Source organism: Carcharhinus amblyrhynchos, chromosome 6, assembly GCF_965287045.1.
Source record: "Carcharhinus amblyrhynchos chromosome 6, sCarAmb.v2.hapA, whole genome shotgun sequence".
In the NCBI taxonomy this organism is placed as follows: domain Eukaryota; kingdom Metazoa; phylum Chordata; class Chondrichthyes; order Carcharhiniformes; family Carcharhinidae; genus Carcharhinus; species Carcharhinus amblyrhynchos.
In genome coordinates, this window is record NC_137329.1 from 106,358,341 (window position 1) to 106,379,300 (window position 20,960).

At 42.5% G+C, this 20,960-nt stretch overlaps 1 protein-coding gene across 3 annotated transcripts in view; it reads left to right on the top strand.

Moving 5' to 3' along the window:
• grip1 (glutamate receptor interacting protein 1) overlaps positions 1-20,960 on the top strand; it is a 259,690-nt gene that overhangs the window by 146,308 nt on the left and 92,422 nt on the right. For all 3 annotated transcript variants that reach the window (XM_080191139.1, XM_080191140.1, XM_080191141.1), the window contains exons 3-8: positions 3,509-3,644; positions 7,190-7,335; positions 12,910-12,993; positions 17,931-18,006; positions 19,128-19,273; positions 20,031-20,178. In XM_080191139.1, coding sequence (XP_080047265.1) covers positions 3,509-3,644; positions 7,190-7,335; positions 12,910-12,993; positions 17,931-18,006; positions 19,128-19,273; positions 20,031-20,178 — 736 coding nt within the window. The remainder of the gene's footprint in view (positions 1-3,508; positions 3,645-7,189; positions 7,336-12,909; positions 12,994-17,930; positions 18,007-19,127; positions 19,274-20,030; positions 20,179-20,960) is intronic.

Consider the following 20,960-nt stretch of genomic DNA (forward strand, 5'->3'; position numbering starts at 1 on the left):
CAGTACTGACCACAATTCCACCCAGGCCCTATTTCCGTAACCCCATACATTTACTAATCCCCCTGACACTAGGGTCAATTTAGCGTGGCCAATCAACCTGACCTGCACATCTTTGGACTGTGGGAGGAAACTGAAGCACCTGGAAGAAACCCACGCAGACAAGAGGAGAAAGTGCAAAGTCCACACAGACAGTGACCTGAAGCAGGAATTGAACCCGTGTCCCTGGCGCTGTAAGGCAGGAGTGCTAACCACTGTGCTGTTCTCTTCTTCAGAATGGTGTTATAGAATCATTTGCATCCACCCAAATAGGCAGATGGGAGCTCAGTTCAATATATCATCTCATGGACTACACTTCCAATGTCTTGCCGTAAAACTATAGAGGATTCTGAAAAGATAACTGGCGATAAATTCTTTCCACTGGTAGAATAATCATAGAAATCACAGGATCCCTACAGTGCAGAAGGAGGCCATTCAGCCCATCAAGTGTGCACCAACCACAATCCCACCCCCACGACCTGTTCCCGTAACCCCACATATTTAGCACTGAGTTACATGCTGAAGTCCTGGAGTGGGTTTTGAACCTGGAACCGTGTGGCTCAGAAACAAAGGTGCTACTGACTGAGCCACAGCCAACAGTTCTGAAGTCAGGCACACTACACAATGCAGGTGGATGTGGGCAGCATATTCATTTCAATAAATGAAACTCTGACCACGTCTTGTTTAAAAATTCGCAGAGGCAAAGCTTTTACATCGATCAAGGTTGTATCGATAATTTTACAGAGGATTTCTGGGTTGTTTACATGTTGAATAGAGGGAATTGTTTGAGGTATTCACATTACAGCAAGGTTTCATTTTGACGGTTGATTAAATAATCTATTAATGGATATTTTACTGGTGCATAGTGGATTTTTAAATTCTAGAATCATATCTGCTTCAGCAGTAAATCAGTTATTCATTACTGGTCACATTGTTATTCTGATAATCATCTCAGGATGTCAATACAGAATCTGATGTTGGTTTGCTGAATTTAACCTGTGAATAGCCTAAACTGCACAGATTCAGAATGTGCCAGATTTAATACGTGTTCTGAGCTGGTCTGGTACAGTTGGCAGCAACAGTTGTGTTTAATGTCACAGGCTTACATGGTAAAAATTGTTCCGGATTCTCATTTTCTGTTGTTCAGTAATCCCAAACGGAAGTTCCAGTGAATTCATGTGAAGACAGAGTAGGATTTCCATCTTCCCCATTGCATATTGAAAGCTACTGCCTATGTTTACAAGGTGGGCAACGCGGCCTCTAGTACAGTTTCCTCTTGAGTGATCACGAGTGATACCTAGTTATCACCTAGTGATGACAAAATTTAAAGATTCTGTGTCTGAACACGTATAGCATTCATGTCAAAGTAAACAAATTGATAGTGCAAATAAAAACAAAATACGGCAGATGCTGGAAATCTGAAATGAAAACAAAGCACAGAATGAACTCAGCACATCTGTCAGTATCTATGGAGAGAGGAACAGTGTTAATGGCTGGAATTTTACCATCCTGCCCACCATGCGAATCGAAGCAGGCAGGGTGCAGGCCATGGAAAGGTCGGTTAACCTCGAGCAGGATTTTACAGTTTCGCTACCGGTGAGGTCACAAAATCCTGCCCAATATTTTGAGACGTGAAAATACTGGCATGGTCTGGGATAAGCACAGTAAGAAATCTCACAACACCATGTTAAAGTACAACAGGTTTATTTGGCACCACTGGCTTTAAAGCTAGCGCTGCCAAATAAACTTGGACATTAATATGGTGTTGTGAGACTTCTTACAATATTTTGAGTCCATATAAGGGTCTCCACACAGATGCTGCCAGATGTGCTGAGTTTATTCAGCATTTTCTGGTTTTATTTTAATGTGATAGTGTATGTTGAAATAAACAAATATAATCTGAGGTCTAGGTGTTCCACTACATGAATCACAAAAGGTTTGTAGGCAGCAAGTAATTAAGAAGGTCACTGGAATGCTACCCTTCGTTACAAGAGGAATTAAACACAAAAGAAAGGATGTTATGCTTCAGTTTTACAAGGCATTGCTGAGGCCACATCTTGAGTACTGTGCCATTTTGGTCTCCTTATTTCAGAGAGTGTAGAGTCTGTTCTCTTCTTAGAATAGACGCAGGCACAAGTGGTCTGAGCTATAACATCTTTGATCATCATTAACATAATAGAAATGCAAGAGACTGATTTGCAGGAGAGAGAGAAAGAAGAGAAAGAGAAGCGAAAAAGAGAGAGAAGGTCCAGAAAGCTGATTCCGATACAGACTTGATCTTGAACTTGTACAGGATTCAACTCAACTGAATACATATAGCTGTTACCACAATATATGAGTTCTTATCTGTGTTATGAAATTACCATGTACAAACAGTGTCTCTAACTTTCAAAAACAATTCGCAACTGTGTGACTGTGATAAACTTTATGAAAAGAACCATTTGTGCTAACATCGCATCTTCAAAAGCAGTCAATTCCAAGCTCATCCCAGAATTCCCAGCTGAGTTTTAAAATGTGGTCAAGTTGGCTTTAAAACTTGGCATAATTTGTTACATGGGCAGAGATAGCTTAAAATGAAGTCTTTTAACTAAAGCAAACCATACAAAAGCTCTCACAGCGAGGATGCAAATATGTTGGAGCAAGTTCAGTAAAGGTTCATGAATTTGATACCTGGAATGAGTTGGTTAACTTACGAGGGAAGGCTGGATAGACTGTCCTTGTTTCCACTGGAGTTTTGAAGAAAGAGGGCAAACTTAATTGAAATATGTAAGATCCTGAATGGTCTTGACAAGGTGCACATAGAAAAGATGTTTCCCTTTGTGGGTGAGTCCAGAGTCCTGTTTTAAAATTAGTTGTTATCTTTTCTCAGGTTGATGAGAAGAAATGTTTTCCCAGGGGGTTGTGCGGCTATGGAACTCTCTGCTTCAGAAGGAAGTGGAAGCAGAATTTTTAAGGCTGATGGATTCTTATTAGGCAAGGGATTCAGAAGTTATCTGGAGTGGATGGGAATGTGGAATTTAAAGCATAATCAGACCAGTCACGATCTTATTAAATCAAGCTTGAGGGGCCAAATGGCCTAGTTGTGTTCCTAATTCGTATGTCTGTATGATCAAAATCTTCAGGAGAGGAGAAAATTGAAGAGGAGAAAAGGGAAATTTCTTCATCCAGAGTGTGGTGAATGTGTGGAATTCATGATCGCAGAAAGAAGTTGAGGCTAAAATGTTGTGTGACTCCAAAAAGAAATTAGATGTAACTCTTGGGGCTAAAGGAATCAAGGGGTATGTGGGGTGGGGGCGGAGACGGGATCAGGATTTGAATTCAGTGATCAGCCATGATCAAAATGAATGGCAGAGCAGGCTCGAAGGGCCAAATGGCCTCCTCCTGCTCCTATTTTTCATGTTTCTCTGAAACAATGTGAAATAGGTATTAATAAATTTCTCCCTATTTCTTATCCAATGTGTTCTATCCGCAGAGGAATTCAAAGGTCAAACTGTAGTTGAGTTGATGAAGAAGGAAGGCAGCACCCTGGGGCTCACAGTCTCAGGTGGAATAGACAAGGAAGGGAAACCAAGAGTATCCAATCTTCGGCCTGGAGGAATTGCTGCAAGGTAACCAAAGCTTCTGTGACATGAGGGTAATGAGGGGGTTACAGATGAGAAGTGTTTCACAGGGCTTATGAATCTTTGTGCAGACTATTTATTTTTAAATTGATGCTGCGTGCTTGTCAAATGGGGCAGCATGGTAGCACAGTGGTTAGCACTGCTGCTTCACAGCACCAGGGACCCGGGTTCAATTCCTGGTTCAGGTCACTGTCTGTGTGGAGTTTGCACATTCTCCCCATGTCTGCATGGGTTTCCTCCCACGATCATAAAGATGTATGGAGTAGATTGATTGGCCATGCTAAATTGCCCCTTAGTGTCAGAGTTACGGATACAGGACTGAGGTGGGATTGTTGCCAGAACAGGGTCGATGGGTCAAATGGCCTCCTTCTGCACTGTAGGGATTCTACAATGAACACCAATCATTTTAAGTTGCAAATAATTTTGCTGATTGGAAAAATAATTTAATGTACATGAAATCACAGGTTGTGATTATTTCAAAACTTTATTAATAAGTTCTTTCCCAACAAATTCAAAATTAATAATGCGCTGACATAATTTTGAGTTATTCAATAGTTTTAGGTGTAAAAAATACCAAAGCATGTCATGAAAACTGTGATTTTAATTTTTACATGTGCTGTTTTGCTGCTCCCAATCTAGAAATAGTATAAAGGTAATGAATTATATTTGGGACAGTTGTATTTGTATTTGGGACAGTTTTTTCAATCAATATGGCTGAAATCTCCCATCCTGGTTTGCGACTGGGATTTTCCAGTGTAGCTGAGAATAAACAAAGTTTTTTGGCTGGAACACTAGTTTTCCATTCTCACTCACAATGGGACCAGAAAGTCCTGCCCTATGTTTTTGAACTATCAAGGAAAAATGATCCAGAGTGATGTGGAGCAGAGTTAGCTAGCAAAGTGATGTTATAGGAATATCTTAAAATAGTAACCATGTGGACAACAGGGTGGCACCATGGATAGTACTGCTGCCTCACAGCACCAGGGACCAGGAATCGATTCCAGCCTTGGGTGACTCTCTGTGTGGAGCTTGCACATTCTCCCCGTATCTGTGTGGGCATCCTCTGGGTGCTCTGGTTTCCTCCCACACAAGAAAGATATGCGGGTTAGGTTGATTGGCCATGCTAAATTGTCCCTTAGTGTCAGGGAAATCAGCAGGGTAAATACATGGGGTTACGAGCATAGAGCCTGGGGTGGGATCATCGTCAGTGCAGACAGGGAGTTTCCCCCCACAGTCCAAAAGACGTGCTGGTTAGGTGCATTGACCGTGCTAAATTCTCCCTCAGTGTACCCGAACAGGTGCTGGAGTGTGACAACTCGGGGATTTTCACAGTAACTTCATTATAGTGTCAATGTAAGCCTACTTGTGACACTAATAAATAAACTTAAACATAACATATTTGAATTTGATATTAGGCTTGAGTGGGAGGATCATTAACTAGAGTTTTGCATTTATGTGCAGCAGGTTAGGAAGTGGTAGAAAGAAATTGAAAGTTGTAAACACAGCTGGGCTGTTAGTGCATTAAACCACAAAAACAAGGGAAGCATTCAAAGATGTATTTAGTATGGTACCAAACTGTGGACATGCATTTCAATCCATTCTGCCAGGTGGATAGTGTTAGATCAGCCTGAAAAGCCTCTTGATTTATATGGTTTTATTAAGAAAGAACAAGTATCGTTGTCAAGACTCTGGGCCGCCGAACCCCATCCCCTCCCACTCACAGCCTGTTTCTCAATAGCAGAGGCTGTTTGCCATTGGCAGCCGGCAGAATCATATAATCCCTATAGTGCTGAAGAAAACCATTCGGCCCATCAAGTCTGTACCGACAACAATCCCATCCAAGCACTGTCCCTATAACCCCACATATTTAGTCCTCCTGACACTAAGGGGCAATTTACCATTGCCACTCAACCTAACCCACGTGTCTTTCGGACTGTGGGAGGAATCCAGAGCACCTGGAGGAAACCCACACAGACACAGAGAACATAAGAACATAAGAAATAAGAGCAGGAGTAGGCCATCTAGCCCTTCGAGCCTGCCCCACCGTTCAATAAGATCATGGCTGATCTGAAGTGGATCAGTTCCACTTTCCCGCTTTCTCCCCATAACCCTTAATTCCCCTGTCTATCAGAAACCTATCTACCCATGGCTTAAATATATTTAGCGAGGTAGCCTCCACCACTTCAATGGGCAGAGAATTCCAGAGATTCACCACCATTTGAGTGAAGAAGTTCCTCCTCAACTCTGATCTAAACTGCCCCCCACCACACCCCCCCCCCACCCCCGCTTATCTTGAGGCTGTGCCCTCTAGTCCTGCTATACTTTCTAAGCGGGAAGAATCTCTCTACCTCTACCATATCCATCCCCTTCATTATCTTATATGTCTCTATAAGATCCCCCCTCAGCCTTCTAAACTCCAGTGAGTACAGACCCAGTCTATTTAGTCTCTCTTCATAGGCCAACCCCCTCATCTCCGGTATCAGCCTAGTGAACCTCCTCTGCACTCCCTCAAGGCCAATATATCCTTCCGCAAGTGTGGCGACCAAAACTGCACACAGTACTCCAGCTGCGGCCTCACCAGTGCCCTGTACAGTTGCAGCAAGACCTCCCTGCTTTTATATTCTATCCCCCTCGCTATAAAGGCCAGCATCCCATTCACCTTCTTGATCACCTGCAGACTGGGTTTTTGCGACTCGTGCAGAAGAACCCTCAGGTTCCTCTGCACCGGAGCATCCTGCAGCTTTTCATCCTTTAAATAGTAATCCCTCCTACTATTATTTCTGCCAAAGTGGATAACCTCCCACTTGCTAACATTATACTCCATCTGCCAGGTCCTCGCCCACTCACTCAGCCTATCCAAATCTCTCTGCAGACTTTCCACACCCTCCACGCAATTTGCTTTTCCACTCATCTTTGTGTCTCAGCAAATTTCGTCACCCTACACTCAGCCCCCTCCTCCAGATCATCTATATAAATGAGAGCCTACAAACTCCACACAGGCCCAAGGCCGGAATTGAACCCGGGTCCCGGGCACTGAAAGGCAGCAGTGCTAACCTACCATGCAACCATGCCACCCACCGTGCTGGATCTTCCAGTTCACGCTGATGACTGTGGCATTTTGCATGGTTTACCCGTCCCGTCAACAGGGAGCCCATCATGCGGGGGTGGGGGGTCACCTTCAGCGGGGCTGGAAGATTCCATCGGCAGGAAGGGCCGGAAAATCCTATCCTCTTCTTTAACTGTGACGTTATAAAGAAGCTACCAATGGACCAAAAAAACACAAAAATTGTAGCAGTAGAGATTGAATAATTATTGAAGGACTATTTTAGTACTTGAAGTGAACTGGCTATCCTGAGCAGTTTAATTGAGTTATAATTTACCGTGGTTCCTTGTAAGAGTTTTAGGAACGTAATAGTATTTTCAGTTAAAATATGTACGGCATTTTGGCAATTATTTTTGAATGAAGAGGTCAAAGTCACACTTCTGCCTGGGCTAAATACTTTACGGCAATGTGCTATGCTATTCCCTTCCAGAAGTGACCAGTTAAATATCGGAGACTATATCAAATCAGTCAATGGAATCAACCTCACAAAATTCAGACACGATGAGATCATCAGTTTACTGAAGAATGTTGGAGAGAGAGTGGTCCTTGAGGTGGAATATGAGCTCCCTCCGGTTTGTAAGTATCTTCTCAATTAAAATTAGTTGGATTTGATTTATTATTGTCACATGTTTAGTATACAGTGAGAAGTATTGTTTCTTGCACGGCTATACAGACAAAGCATATCATACATAGAGAAGGAAAGGAGAGAGTGCAGAATGTAATGTTACAGTCATAGCTAGGGTGCAGAGAAAAATCAACTTAGTGCGAGGTAGGTCCGTTCTAAAGTCTGCTAGCAGTAGGGAAGAAACTGTTTTTGAGTCAGTTGGTACGTGATCTCAGACTTTTGTATCATTTTTCCCGATGGAAGAAGGTGGAAGACAGAATGTCTGGGGTGTGCGGGGTCCTTAATTATGCTGGCTGCTTCGCTGAGGAAGTGGGAAGTGTCGACAGAGGCAATGGGTAGGAGGCTGGTTTGCGTGATGGACTGGGCTTCAAATTAATGTGGTATTTTGCAATTGAAAGGCTCAAATTGAAATCTAAATGTGACTGTGGAAAAGACGGATGTTTATTTTAATTAATCTCTTATGCATTCAGTAGAGAAGCTGTGACAGAATCTGTGCAGTTATTTTAAAACCCTTCTCTAATAACGTATCAGTATTTAAAACACTGAACTTTGCACGCTAATCTCAATATTTTGAGAACACTGTATAGTGACAGGTAAAGCATTAACCGTTGCACAAAATACAAACACCTAATCTGCAAATTGATTTGCTGCCAGTGTGAACTTCATCATTAACATCATCATTGGGAATGAGCTCTCAACCACATTCAAAAATTAAATCCATCCAAACTGAGATTAACTTTGAGTTTGCAGTTTTGGTATGGGGGCTGGGAGGACTGTATGTGTGTGTGGGGGAGGGTGTGTATGTCGGGATGTTTTTGGGAGGGAGAGTGTATGTGTAGTGGGTTTGGGAGGGATGAGGCACTATGTGCATGTGTGTGGGGCTGTGTGCGGGGTGGGGGGACATTTGTCGGGCTGTGTGTGGGGGATGGGGGTCGTGTATGTGTGTGTATTTGTGGGGAGGAGTAGTGTGGGGCATGGGGCTGTGGGTGCTGGAGGTGGGGGTGTGTGCAGGGAGGTGGGGCTGTGTGCGTGGGTGGAGGGGTAGGGCTTTATGTGTTTTAAGGAGTGTGTGTGCTGGGAGATGGAAGTGGTGTGAGTGTGTGTTGGGGTTGTATGTGTGTTTGTGCATGTGCATTCAGGTGTGTGTGGGGTGTGTGTGCCTGTATGTGTGGGTGAGTGTGTGTGCATGTATGTGTGGGGTGTATGTGCATAAGTGCATGTATGTGTGGGATGTGTGTGCGTGCATGTATGAGTGTATTTGGGATGTGTGTGTGTATGTATGGAGGGGATGTTTTGTGTGTGTGTGTGTTTGTGTGTGTGTGTGTGTGTGTGTGTGAGGTGTGCATGCGTTCATATATGTGGGATTGGAGTGTGAGTGCCTATGTACAGCAATGAACACAACTCAGAAGTGACTCACTGATTGTTAAGAGCGCAGCACATTCCAAGCTAAGATTATCGCAACGCCCATGAGAAAGTAGATAAAGTCTAATCAGTCTACACTGGGGATTTGAATGCTCATTTATTCACTCCTACTCAAAAGCTTTCTGGAGCCAGTTAAATTACTCAAACTGTATTAGCTTGGATTAGTCGCTGTGTGCTCTCTCTGCCTGTGGCTGCAACTGAGTTTTCATTCGAAACTCTTAGTTCTTAAACACTGAGTGACTCAGGAAACATTCCAGTTTTTATGTATTCCGAATGCATTGCTGGTATCCACATAAAAAGAGAGAATTCTGTAATATATGGGCAAAACTTTATATATAAGGCTCAGGCCTGGCCCAGAAACATGGAGTTACACAAGAAAATGTTGGGGCCTGTGTCAAAGGCATGGCGTGATATTTTACTTGATGGGCACCAATTGGACTTGGAAGCACACCCACCAACAATTAAGAAGCATATTTAAGCTAATTAAACAGCAATTGACCAGGATTTACATTGCCATCCATCTTTTCCGGTTAGTGGGCACACTGATTGGCAAAACAGCCTTTACATTCAAGCTGCAACCTTGAAACAGGGTGACATAGAACTCGGGGTCAAACTAAATTTACAAATGTATCCAGGGGCTGAGGTCTGTGTATGGTATGTTTGTGCTGCCCAGATATTCGTGGTATCATTTTTCCCACTGCTTTTTTTTTTAACAAGTCCACAGGTCCCTCAAACAGCCTCACAGTGGCTGTTTCCCTGAGGGAGTACATGGACAGCGCCAGCCCACACACTCTTTTTCCTTAGCTCCCACTCTCCCCAGCTGCCTCTCATCCTTTCACAGAGGGAGTTTCACACTGGATAGCTATTAATTGGCCATCCAGTAATAGAAGCATAGAAAATAGGAGCTGGAGGTGGCCATTCAGCCCTTTGAGCCTGCTCCACTATTCATTATGATCATGACTGATCATCCAACTCAACAGCCTGATCCTGCCTCCTCCTCTCTTCCCCCCTCCCCCTCATTTCCTTTGATCTCCTTTGCCTCAAGCGCTACATCACACTAACAATGCGATCTCGGCCGGGAGCAGACTTCACGTCCGGGCGCAACACAAATATAAAATTTAGGCTGATGTTTAATTGAGATATTGCCATAATTACATCAATGGTTAGCACTGCTGCCTCACAATGTCAGGGACCCCGGTTCAATTCCAGCCTCGGGTGACTGTGCAGAGTCTGCACATTCTCCCTGAGTCTGGTGGGTTTCCTCCAGTGCTCTGGTTTCGATTTGATTTGATTTTGTTTATTATTGTCACATGTATTAGTATACAGTGAAAAGTAATGCTTCTTGCGCGCTCTATAAAGCATGCGTTCATTGAGAAGGAAAGGAGAGAGTGCAAAATGATTGTAATGTACATAAATAGGGTGCAGAGAAGATCAATTTAGTGCAAGGTAGGTCCAGTCAAAACTCTGAAGGCAGCAGGGAAGAAGCCGTCCAAAAGACTCGCTGGTTAGGTGCATTGACCATGCTAAATCCTTTCTCAGTGTACCCGAACAGGCGACTAGGGGATTCTCACAGTAACTTCATTGCAGTGTTAATGTAAGCTTACTTGTGACACTATGTGTCACACCAAGGCCGAAAATGTACAAAACTTAAACTTAAATCATCCAAATTCAGACATTTAAACTGCTCTTGGTGCCTTCATAACAATTTGCTAAGTGCTGAGCACTCTGTACTGAGATTGCTTCTCAGTTTCCTTATTTTAGAAAGCAGTATTCTAGATCAATAAAATCCACTTGCAACATTTATTTTGGTGTCATATAATATGCTTAAAGACCATGTAGTTATAAGTATTATAAATACAATTAATGCTGTCCACAATGTCATACTTTCCCTTCCATTATTCCCCTCCTCATGCCTTTATGGTGGTACTTTATGTTGATGCCCACTTTGAGAATGTGGTGCTGAGCGGAGATCTGAAACTTCAGTGTTGCTGTCCCTGGCTTCTTTTTACTCCGGCATGTTGTCACTTTCCTAGTATTAAACTTGTGTCTTTCCGAATTTGAAATGCACCAGCTGGACTCAGCGTCCTCTAGAGCTGGGGTGGAGATTGTTCTGATATGGCAGTTGGTAATTGCTGGGTTGTCCAAATCCCAGTGGGAAACTTGGACAAGCTATCACAACAATTTGTAATTCAAGGAAATACGTGTTCTGAAGTCAGAAACAAGAACTGCAAAACCACTTTTGGAGATTTTAATTATTAGAATAAAACATTTATTAACAAAAAGAAAAGAAAACTTAAACACACAAAATTATATTTATACAATTAAAAGTAGTTCTATAAGACTTCTGAAAAGATTTTAGCTTTGTTAAACTCAGAGCTAAACATGCCTTTTAAGGGAACAGTCCTGGTAGATCTCTAATTTATAAAGAAATCCCAGTAAGATTACCACAAGACATCCACTGTTGTTATAAGGGGAAACATTTCACTTGATAATGGAAATCCAAGACTTGTAACAAAATCTTGCAGAAAAAAAATACCTTTCTCTGTGAGAGTGACGAGGACTCTGCTGTTGCATAACTTTCTCTTAGCACAGCACGTTCTTCAGGATATTATAAGAACATAAGAAATAGGAGCAGGAGTAGGCCATCTAGCCCTTCGAGCCTGCCCCACCATTCAGTAAGATCATGGCTGATCTGTCGTGGCTCAGTTCCACATTCCCGCCCTCTCCCCATAACCCTTAATCCCCTCTCTTATCAAAAACCCATCAACCCGCGTCTTAAAAATATTTAGCAAGGTAGCCTCTCTCATACAGTTTGCAAGTCTGTCTTTAAGTATATGCTTCTCTTGCATGTTTAAACCTGTTATTCATAAACATCTTTGAAAATCCCTTTCCCAGAATATAAAAATCTTTCATATTTTTATGACTATTACTTATGCGTAAAAAGAAAGTTAGTACTTTACTCGCTTGTGATCTCTGCCAGTGGTAAGTTTTCCTTTTGAAACACAATAGCTAAACATTAATTCACCCTCCCCATCTTCTAATGTAAACTTCTATTTTTGCTGCTCGCTGGTATACCATCTTAGATTTGATCACCTCCATTTTAACATGCATGCTTTCACACCTTCCCCCTTTTGATGTTTTTAACCTTGCAGTCTAATTGGCTTCAGTTTAATTAAGTTCACACACATGCTTTATTAGAGATATTAGGAGAATACGATATGTTTTTACAAGGCACTCTTCTGTGTCTGATTCCTGACTCTGCTAGTTTACTTACGATATGTGGCAAATCGTATATTTTGTTCAAAAATATAAAATGTTTTCATCCACCAAACGCCACTTTCCAGTTATAATATACTCATAGAACAGAATCCCTATGGAGCTGAAGGAGGCCATTCAGCCCATCGGGCCTGCACTGACAACAATCCCACCCAAGCCCTATCCCCACAACCTCACATATTTACACAATTAGTCCCCCCTGACATTAAGGGCAAATTAGCATGGCCACTCAACCTAACCTGCACATTTTTGCACTGTGGGAGGAAACCGGAGCATCTGAAGGAAACCCACAGGGAGAACTTGCAAACTCCACACAGACAGTGACCCGAGGCCGGAATTGAACTGGGTCCCTGGTGCTGTGAGGCAGCATTGCTAACCACTGTGCCACCTATACTCCAATTATTTTGACCGCACAATGACGCATTGTGGGTGCTCATACATACAACAATGCAGCTACAAACATTGTGGGTGCTCCCATGTCCAGCGATGCAGCTGGAAGCATTGTGGGTGCACCCACTTGACTCCCTATATATCTACAGAGGATATGGCAAGGAGAACCATTTATACCTATAAGTTATTAGGATACCCGAAACCACTTCTCAATCAATGAATCGCTTTTGAATTGCATCCATTGTTGTTATGAAATGATAGGCAATTTCCGCACAGCAAGGGGACACATACATCCCTAAAAATCAAAGAAAATGAATGAGTAGGTCACAACTAAGTACTGTCTTCCAAATAATCAGCTTTGATTTTGGTCTGCATATTAGTATGGAAACCACTTCCTAGTGATTCTGAGTGACAAGTCCTTTTATTCTCCTTTCTAGCTGTTCAAAGCTCGGGTATTATTCTCAAAACTGTGGAAGTGACTTTGCACAAAGAAGGCAATACCTTTGGCTTTGTGATTAGAGGTAAGGATGTCTGTCTACTTAATAGCACATTGCAATTCATACTGCAGCTTTCAATTGATGTTTTTCTCTGCGGCAGTAAGCACTTAGCTCCACAATGTAAGCTATTTTTTTTTCTTCCCATTTTGATTAACTATTAAATGAACGTTACATTCTTGATGCAGAATGTAGAATCAGAATAGATGTGTTATCATTGACATAGCAACCTTCACAACCTCGGGGCATGCTAAAGCACTTCTGAAGTGTAGTGCCTGTTGTAATTTATGAAATATGGCAGCCACTTGGCGCAAAGCAAGCTCTCGCAAATGGCAATGTTTGATTTATTATTGTCACAGATGTTAGTATCCAGTGAAAAGTATTGTTTCTTGTGCACTATAATGACTAAACAAATGGTTCATAGAGAAGGAAAGGAGAGGGTGCAGAATGTAGTGTTACAGTCATAGCTAGGGTGTAGAGAAAGCTCAACTTAGTACAAGGTAGGTCCATTCAAGAGTCTGATGACAGCAGTAAAGAAGGTGTTCTTGAGTTGATTGGTACGTGTCCTCAGACTTTTGTGTCTTTTTCCTGACAGCAGAAGGTGGAAGGCAGAATGTGTGGGGTGCCTGGAGCCTTGATTATGCTGGCTGCTTTTCCAAGGCAGCGGGAAGTATAGACAGAGTCAATGGCTGGTTTGCGTGATGGACTGGGCTTTGTTCACGACCCTTGTAGTTTCTTGCGGTCTTGGGCAGAACAGGAGCCATGCCAAGCTGTGATACAATCAGAAAGAATGTTTTCTGTGGTGCATCTGTAAAAGTTGTTGAGAGTCCTAGTGGACATGCCAAATTTCTTCTGCTTCCTGAGAAAGTGGAGGCATTGGTGGGCTTTCTTAACTGTAGTGTCAGTGAGAAGGGGCCAAGACAAGTTCGTTGGTGATCTGGCTACCTAGAAATTTGAAGCACTCGATCATTTCCACTTTGTCCCCGTTGATATAGGCACGGGCGTGTTCTCGACTGTGCTTCCTGAAGTCGATGACAATCTCCTTCATTTATTGACATTGAGGGAGAGGTTATTGTCATCACACCAGTTCACCAGATTCTCCATCTCTTTCTGGTAATCTGTCTTATCATTGTGACAATGAATAAATAACCTGCCATTGTGACGTTGGCTGGGGGACAAATATTGACCAGGCTGCCAGAGATAACCAATTTGTTCTACTTGGAAATAGAGACATGGGATCAATTATAGACAGATGGGACCTTGGTTTTAATGTCTCATCTAAAAGACAAAATGATCGCTTCATGCAAAAAAAATCCCTCAGTAATGCAGCAGAGCATCAACCGAGATTTTTGTGCTCAAGTCTCAGAGTGGGAAATGAATCCATCGGCCTAGATTTTCCACAAAGTGGAAATGATTGAGCACCACCTGTAAAGAAAACATTCTTTCTGATTGTATCACAGCTTGGTATGGCTCCTGCTCTGCCCAAGACCGCAAGAAACTACAAGGGTCGTGGACAAAGCCCAGTCCATCATGCAAACCAGTCATTGATTCTGTCTACACTTCCCGCTGCCTTGGAAAATCCGACGGTTTTACATAAGAACATAAGAACATAAGAAATAGGAGCAGGAGTAGGCCATCTAGCCCTTCGAGCCTGCCCCGCCATTCAATAAGATCATGGCTGATCTGTCGCTGCTCAGTTCCACTTTCCCGCTTTCTCCCCATAACCCTTAATCCCCTCTCTTATCAAAAACCCATCAACCCGCGTCGTAAAAATATTTAGTGAGGCAGCCTCCACCACTTCAACGGGCAGAGAATTCCAGAGATTCACCACCCTTTGAGTGAAGAAGTTCTTCCTCAACTCCGTTCTAAACCGCCCCCCTTTTATCTTGAGGCTGTGCCCCCTAGTCCTACTGTCTTTTTCTGAGCGGGAAGAGTCTCTCCACCTCTATCCTATCCATCCCATTCATCATCTTATACGTCTCAATGAGATCTCCCCTCATTCTTCTAAACTCTAACGAGTACAAGCCCAGTTTATTCAGCCTCTCCTCATAGCTCAACCCCCTCAACTCCGGTATCAGACTAGTAAACCTCCTCTGCACTCCCTCCAAGGCCAAAATATCTTTGTGCAGGTGCGGCGCCCAAAACTGCACACAGTCCTCCAGCTGCGGCCTCACCAATGCCCCATACAGCTGCAGCAAGACGTCCCTACTTTTATATTCAATCCCCCTCGCTATGAAGGCCAGCATCCCATTCGCCTTCCTGACCACCTGCTGCACCTGCAAGCTGGGTTTTTGCGACTCATGCACAAGGACCCCGAGGTCCCTCTGCACCTTCGCCTGCTGCAGTTTTTCGCCCCGTAAGTAATAGTCCTTCCTACCATTCTTCCTACCAAAGTGGACCACCTCACACTTTCCAGGATTTTTTTCGCCCCAAGATTGAAAAACCAGCCCAATGTTGATGGACCTTTGCATGGTCCGTATCCTGCCCGCTCTGATTCCCGTGGCAAGTGGGACGGGAGAATTCCACCCATCGCCTTTTGAATTGGATCCACAGCTGACATTTTGTGTGCACAGTGGGAGTGGGGGAGGAGGAGGGATGTTTTAAAAGGATATGTGGTGCAGATATTCTTTTTATTTATAGATGGCATAGTTTAAAGTTCCTTGGCTCAAAAATACATTGGATTGCTTGCCGTCTTCCCAGTGCTCCTCACTGTATCGGAAGCATGTTGTGGCTAATATAACATTCCCTCTGATTATACCACTAGAGAGGGGAGGTGATGGCCTAGTGGCATTATCATTAGGCTATTATCCAGAGACTCAGTTTATGTTTTGAGGAACCAGGTTCAAATTCCACCACGGCAGATGGTGGTATTTGAATTCAATAAAAAATAACTGGAATTAAGAATCTACCATTGTCGATTGTTGGAAAATCCCATCTGATTTACTGATGTCCTCCGGGGAAGGAAATCTGCCGTCTTTACCTAGTCTGGCCAAATGTGATTCCAGGCCCAAAGCAATGTGGTCTACTCTGTACTACCCTTGGGTAACTTAGGATGAGCAACAAATGCTGGCCAGCCAGCAACGCCCATGTCCCATGAATTAATTTTTTTTAAAAATCGGTTACTGTGAAAATTGAGGTAAGGGGGGCAAATTTTGCTTAACTATTCTTTTTGTGATAGGAATTGCTATTGCTCCAAATTTCCTACAGTGCTTGGCATGACTTGTGATGTTTGCACCCTACTCACTGATGAATGAGGCTATTGCCTTGACAACACGTTTAAAAAAAAGTCAGATTTTGAGTTCTGGCGCCAAACAAAACAGATGGAACTGACGCAATCAGTTTAATTTGATAAAAATAACATCGTGTGATGAGGGCTGGGGTGATGGGATTGGAGCAAACGTCAGCATAGTGCTAGAAAATAAGACTATCCGCGCTACCTACAACTTCTGGCAGACCTAAAATATCGCTGTAATCAATTTTATTTTCATCTCATTGAGTCTTGTACATGGCAGTTCTTGTATATTCATTTGGTTCATTTAGTGCAGTAAGATTGTTTGAAGTGTAGGTGAAAAATTCTGTGTTACATAGAGATTATTCCTGTAAGGCATTAGCAATATCTACATAATTCAGCAGCGATCATTGGATAAAGGTCAGAAATGAGAACCCTGGCTATGTTTCTTCTCTCAAACCTGGAACTGTGAAGCCAATTATAATGCCCGCACTTGTAGCTTTGAATGAGATTCATTATCTCAATGCAGGCAAGGCAATGAACTTGGGACTATGGTCAAGTAGCGTACAGCCTACACTACACGGTAGATTTACAAATGATCCATAAGGGGAACTCGCACAGTGTTTATGAAACAGAATTATGCTTCTAGTGAGCAGCTAAAACTTGTCTATCACTTAGCAGCCAATTCCTCTTAAGTCTACAACAAAGCAATTGGATGCCAGTGTATTTTTTTTCCCAAATGTCTTTGAAGAGATTTGTGTGCTATTTCCTCCCATCACGAGCAACAGAAAGATGTCAGCATTATTTTATTCAGCAAAGAGTCTTTGTTGTCTGAGGACCTTAGCAAATGGTATCTGATCTGTTTAATCACAGCAAATCACCCCTTCTTCCTTCAGCATCTGAACAAATGCATTAGTGGCCACTGTAAATTTTGTGCCCTGCTCATTAATCTATGATCTGTCGTCCTTAGGCATATTCCTTTCCACTAATCCAAGCATTTGTAGAATCCCTACAGTGCAGAAGGGAGCCATTCAGCCCATCAAGCCTGCACTGACAACTGTCCCACCCTGTCCATGTAACCCCACATATTTACTCTGCTAATCCCCTGACACTGAGGGGCAATTTAGCACGGCCAATCCACATAATTCGCACATCTTTGGACCGTGGGAGGAAACCAAAGCACACAGAGAAAACCAAGGCAGACATGGGAAGACTGTGCAAGACTCCGCACAGTCACTCCAGGCCAGAGCTGAACCCAGGTCCCTGACGCTATGAGGCAGCGGTGCTAACCAATGTGCCACCCTATTGTTTGAGCCATTTAGGTGGTGAGAAAATCCTAACTGGAATAGGGTGTGTTTCTCTCTCAAGTTTCTCTTCTGAAGGTTTTGACTGATTTCTGAAGTGCAGTTCAACTATAAAAATGGGATTAGCGCACCTTTAATGGTAGCTTTATTGATGCAGACTCCATGGGCCTTTTCTGCACTGTATGATTCTATAAGACAGACACACGCTTTTTCGAGTAGGAGTCACATAAAGCCATAATAACAATCAGAAGTGGGGCTGTAATAATTTTCCCTCCTCCTGAAATGTTGAGGATAATGGTTGACTCCTTTCCCCCTTCACTCAGGTCAGCTCACTTTGTACAGACTAGGATGTTATACTTAAGGCCATCTGGGTCAATCCCACTCTCGCTGTACGTATATTGTTTAATATGTTGTATATTTACTTTTTTCAGGAGGAGCTCATGAAGACAGAAATAGATCTCGCCCGATTGTAATTACCTACGTGAGGGCTGGGGGACCAGCTGACAGGTACAGTTATACAAGTGGTCACAGTTACTAAACCTCAAAATCAGGTACGGTCTTTACATAGCCCATAAGCCAACTGTAAGCCTTGTGGACCATCACCACAGCCTTTGATGCAGTCCAACCTTTCTCATCCCACCTGCTGTTTTGCTGCTGCCAATCATCGTCCCATTCTCACTGTTAAATCTGCCTCTGATTCCCCTCCTAATTCTGCTACTGCTGCTCCTGGTTGTCATTCTTTTCCTAAGATGACAGCCACTCTTTGCGAGAGTGTAAGATGATACTAGAAACTGTAAGAAGGAAACCTGAACACCGCAGGGCTGTCTTTTGTCCTTTTCCTGAAACCAGTCCCCCTAAGCTCAATATGAAGCTGCATTTCTAAGCAACTTTCTAAAGATTAGAATATTTATGAAGAACCTGTTGATTTTGTTCCAGTTTCTTGTGGCTATTAATGACCAGTGTCCATAGTGCCAAAGGTAACGATAGCATCCACATTGAAAAAGTAATGACTTAACATGATCATGTTTGTCAAGTTATAATCCAAAGCCAATGAATGAGAACTGAACTTGTTGACATATAATTTTTGTATTGGCATGCTATAATCTTCTTGCCAATGACCCACCCAACCAAAGCAATTTAGTTATGTAGAGTCCTTGTATGATTATCATTTTTTGATGGGAGTGCAGAGTGCAATGCAAAGGAACTCCATGAGACTTTCATTAAGTACATAGTCCATGACGTTACTAATTGCACAGTGCCACCATTAGAATGGAGATGCCACACATGAGTTGATGAGTCAATTCGATTGCTTATACCATTTTCATCACAAGCTTATTATCCAAAGATGTGTGGATTACGTTGATTGTCCGTGCTAAATTGACCCTAGTGTCAGGGGAATTTGCAGGGTAAATGTGTGGGGTTGCAGGAATAGGGCCTAGGTGGGATTGTGGTCGGTGTAGACTTGAGGGGCTGAATGGCTGCCTCCTAAACTGTAGGGATTCTATGATTATTGAATAAGATGCCTGAATTACTAATTGAAAGACATTTTATTGTTCAGACCGTGGCACTGTTATTAGCTGCTGTGGCTGACGATTTTGACTTTTGATATGATTCATTTTGTCCAATAGGGAAGGCACAATAAAGGTTGGCGACAGACTGTTGAGTGTTGATGGAATTCGGTTACATGGAACAACGCATACAGAAGCTATGAGCATTCTCAAACAGTGCGGCCAGGAGGCAACGTTAATCATCGAATATGATGTGTCTGTTATGGGTACGTTGAGTTGAAGAAGCACTAGAGCTTTTAACCACTTTGCCTTTTCTTTGCAAAGGGTCATTTCATCTCCACTGTACCCAGCTGTGTTCCAATAGGAAGCTGCCAAGTGTAACAGTATCATCTGCAGGTTCATTCTGAGGTGAACTATTTTTGGTTGCCTCTTATGAAATTGGAGGTAAATCAATCTGTTCTCTCTAACACACTTAAATTTTAGTTAAGTCATTGTCCGAGAGGAGAGTGTAATACTTCTGGCATTTGTAATTTCCAGTAAATGCTGGGCAGCCAGTGATGCCCATGTTTAGGAATGAATTAAAAAAGCAAAGATATTATATAACAACCAACATTCTTTATCTGACAGTCGCACCTGTAAGTTACCAACAAAAATTTGAATTGGCTTGGTTATTTGTTAAATGAAAGATAATGGCATATTTCTACATAAATAATTCACACTTAAATCCTTCATATATTCCACAATGTTGGCCTTTCCATTTACCCAGTGACTTGATCAATATTTGAAATACATTAAGATTTATTTATTCCTTTCTTCTCTGTTTCACAGATTTGGATTTGGATGGTTTTGTTTACTGTATTCTTGTTTGAAGGTTTATCATGACCCTCTGTGTATGCACTATAGTTTGTTTCTGTCATCAAAACTATCACTGGAGGCCTGACTTCTAGTAGGTATATTCATGAACAGTTGCTGTGGGGTAATACAAGAGCATCTCAATGTGTGAATTTGCTTTTTTTTTGTTAGATTCAGTAGCGAATGCTTCTGGCCCACTGATGGTGGAGGTGGCCAAGACCCCTGGTTCAAGCTTGGGCATTGCTTTAACTACCTCACTGTACTGTAACAAGCAAGTCATAGTCATAGACAAAATAAAGGCTGCCAGCATTGCAGATAGGTATGTACATGAACTTAATTGACACTGTTATTAAGAACTTCATTATTTGATACAATCCCAAATAGGATTTGGAATGGTATAATGTAACATACACATATTATGATTATAAATGCAAGCACTTGCTGTTGTTCAGGTGTATCTTTTAACCAAGGCTTTTACCCCCTTATGTTTAAAAAAGTCTATATGATTTCATCTCTGTGAGACAAATGCTTAGCTGGTGGAACAGTGTTGCAAATTGTTTTATAGGCGTGTGTGTGTGTGTATGCGGTCCTGTGTGCGTGTGGGTGTGGTTGTTGTAGGCTGTATGCAAGACTATTAGATAATTATTAGTCAATCTTCCATGATGCTGTTATGAAGTTGAGACCAAGGGTGGAATTTTCGCATCCCAGCTGCCACGGGAATCATAGCAGACGGGGCATGGACCATTGGTGTCCGTTGACTTCCGGCAGGATTTCCCGACCTTGGGACAAGCGCTGCTGGGAAATCTCACCCCAAGTGTAGTCCTTAATGTGAAACAAGATGAGAGAATGGAGGATTATTGGACAAAGGTGTGCAGGTGCAATTTTTTTATTATTACATATGGATATATACATTATATAAATGCATATGTTCAGCCTCCTTTTAAAGTCCTGTGTTCTGTTATGTTTATACAATTATTTATATTAAAGCAGTTAAATTTGGAAAAAGAAGTATGTCCTTGCTCTCTGGAGTCTAAGTTCAGGATCTGCAAAACTGAGCCTTTGACTGCTGCCACTGGTAGGAGGTTGTAATTGCAGCCTGCC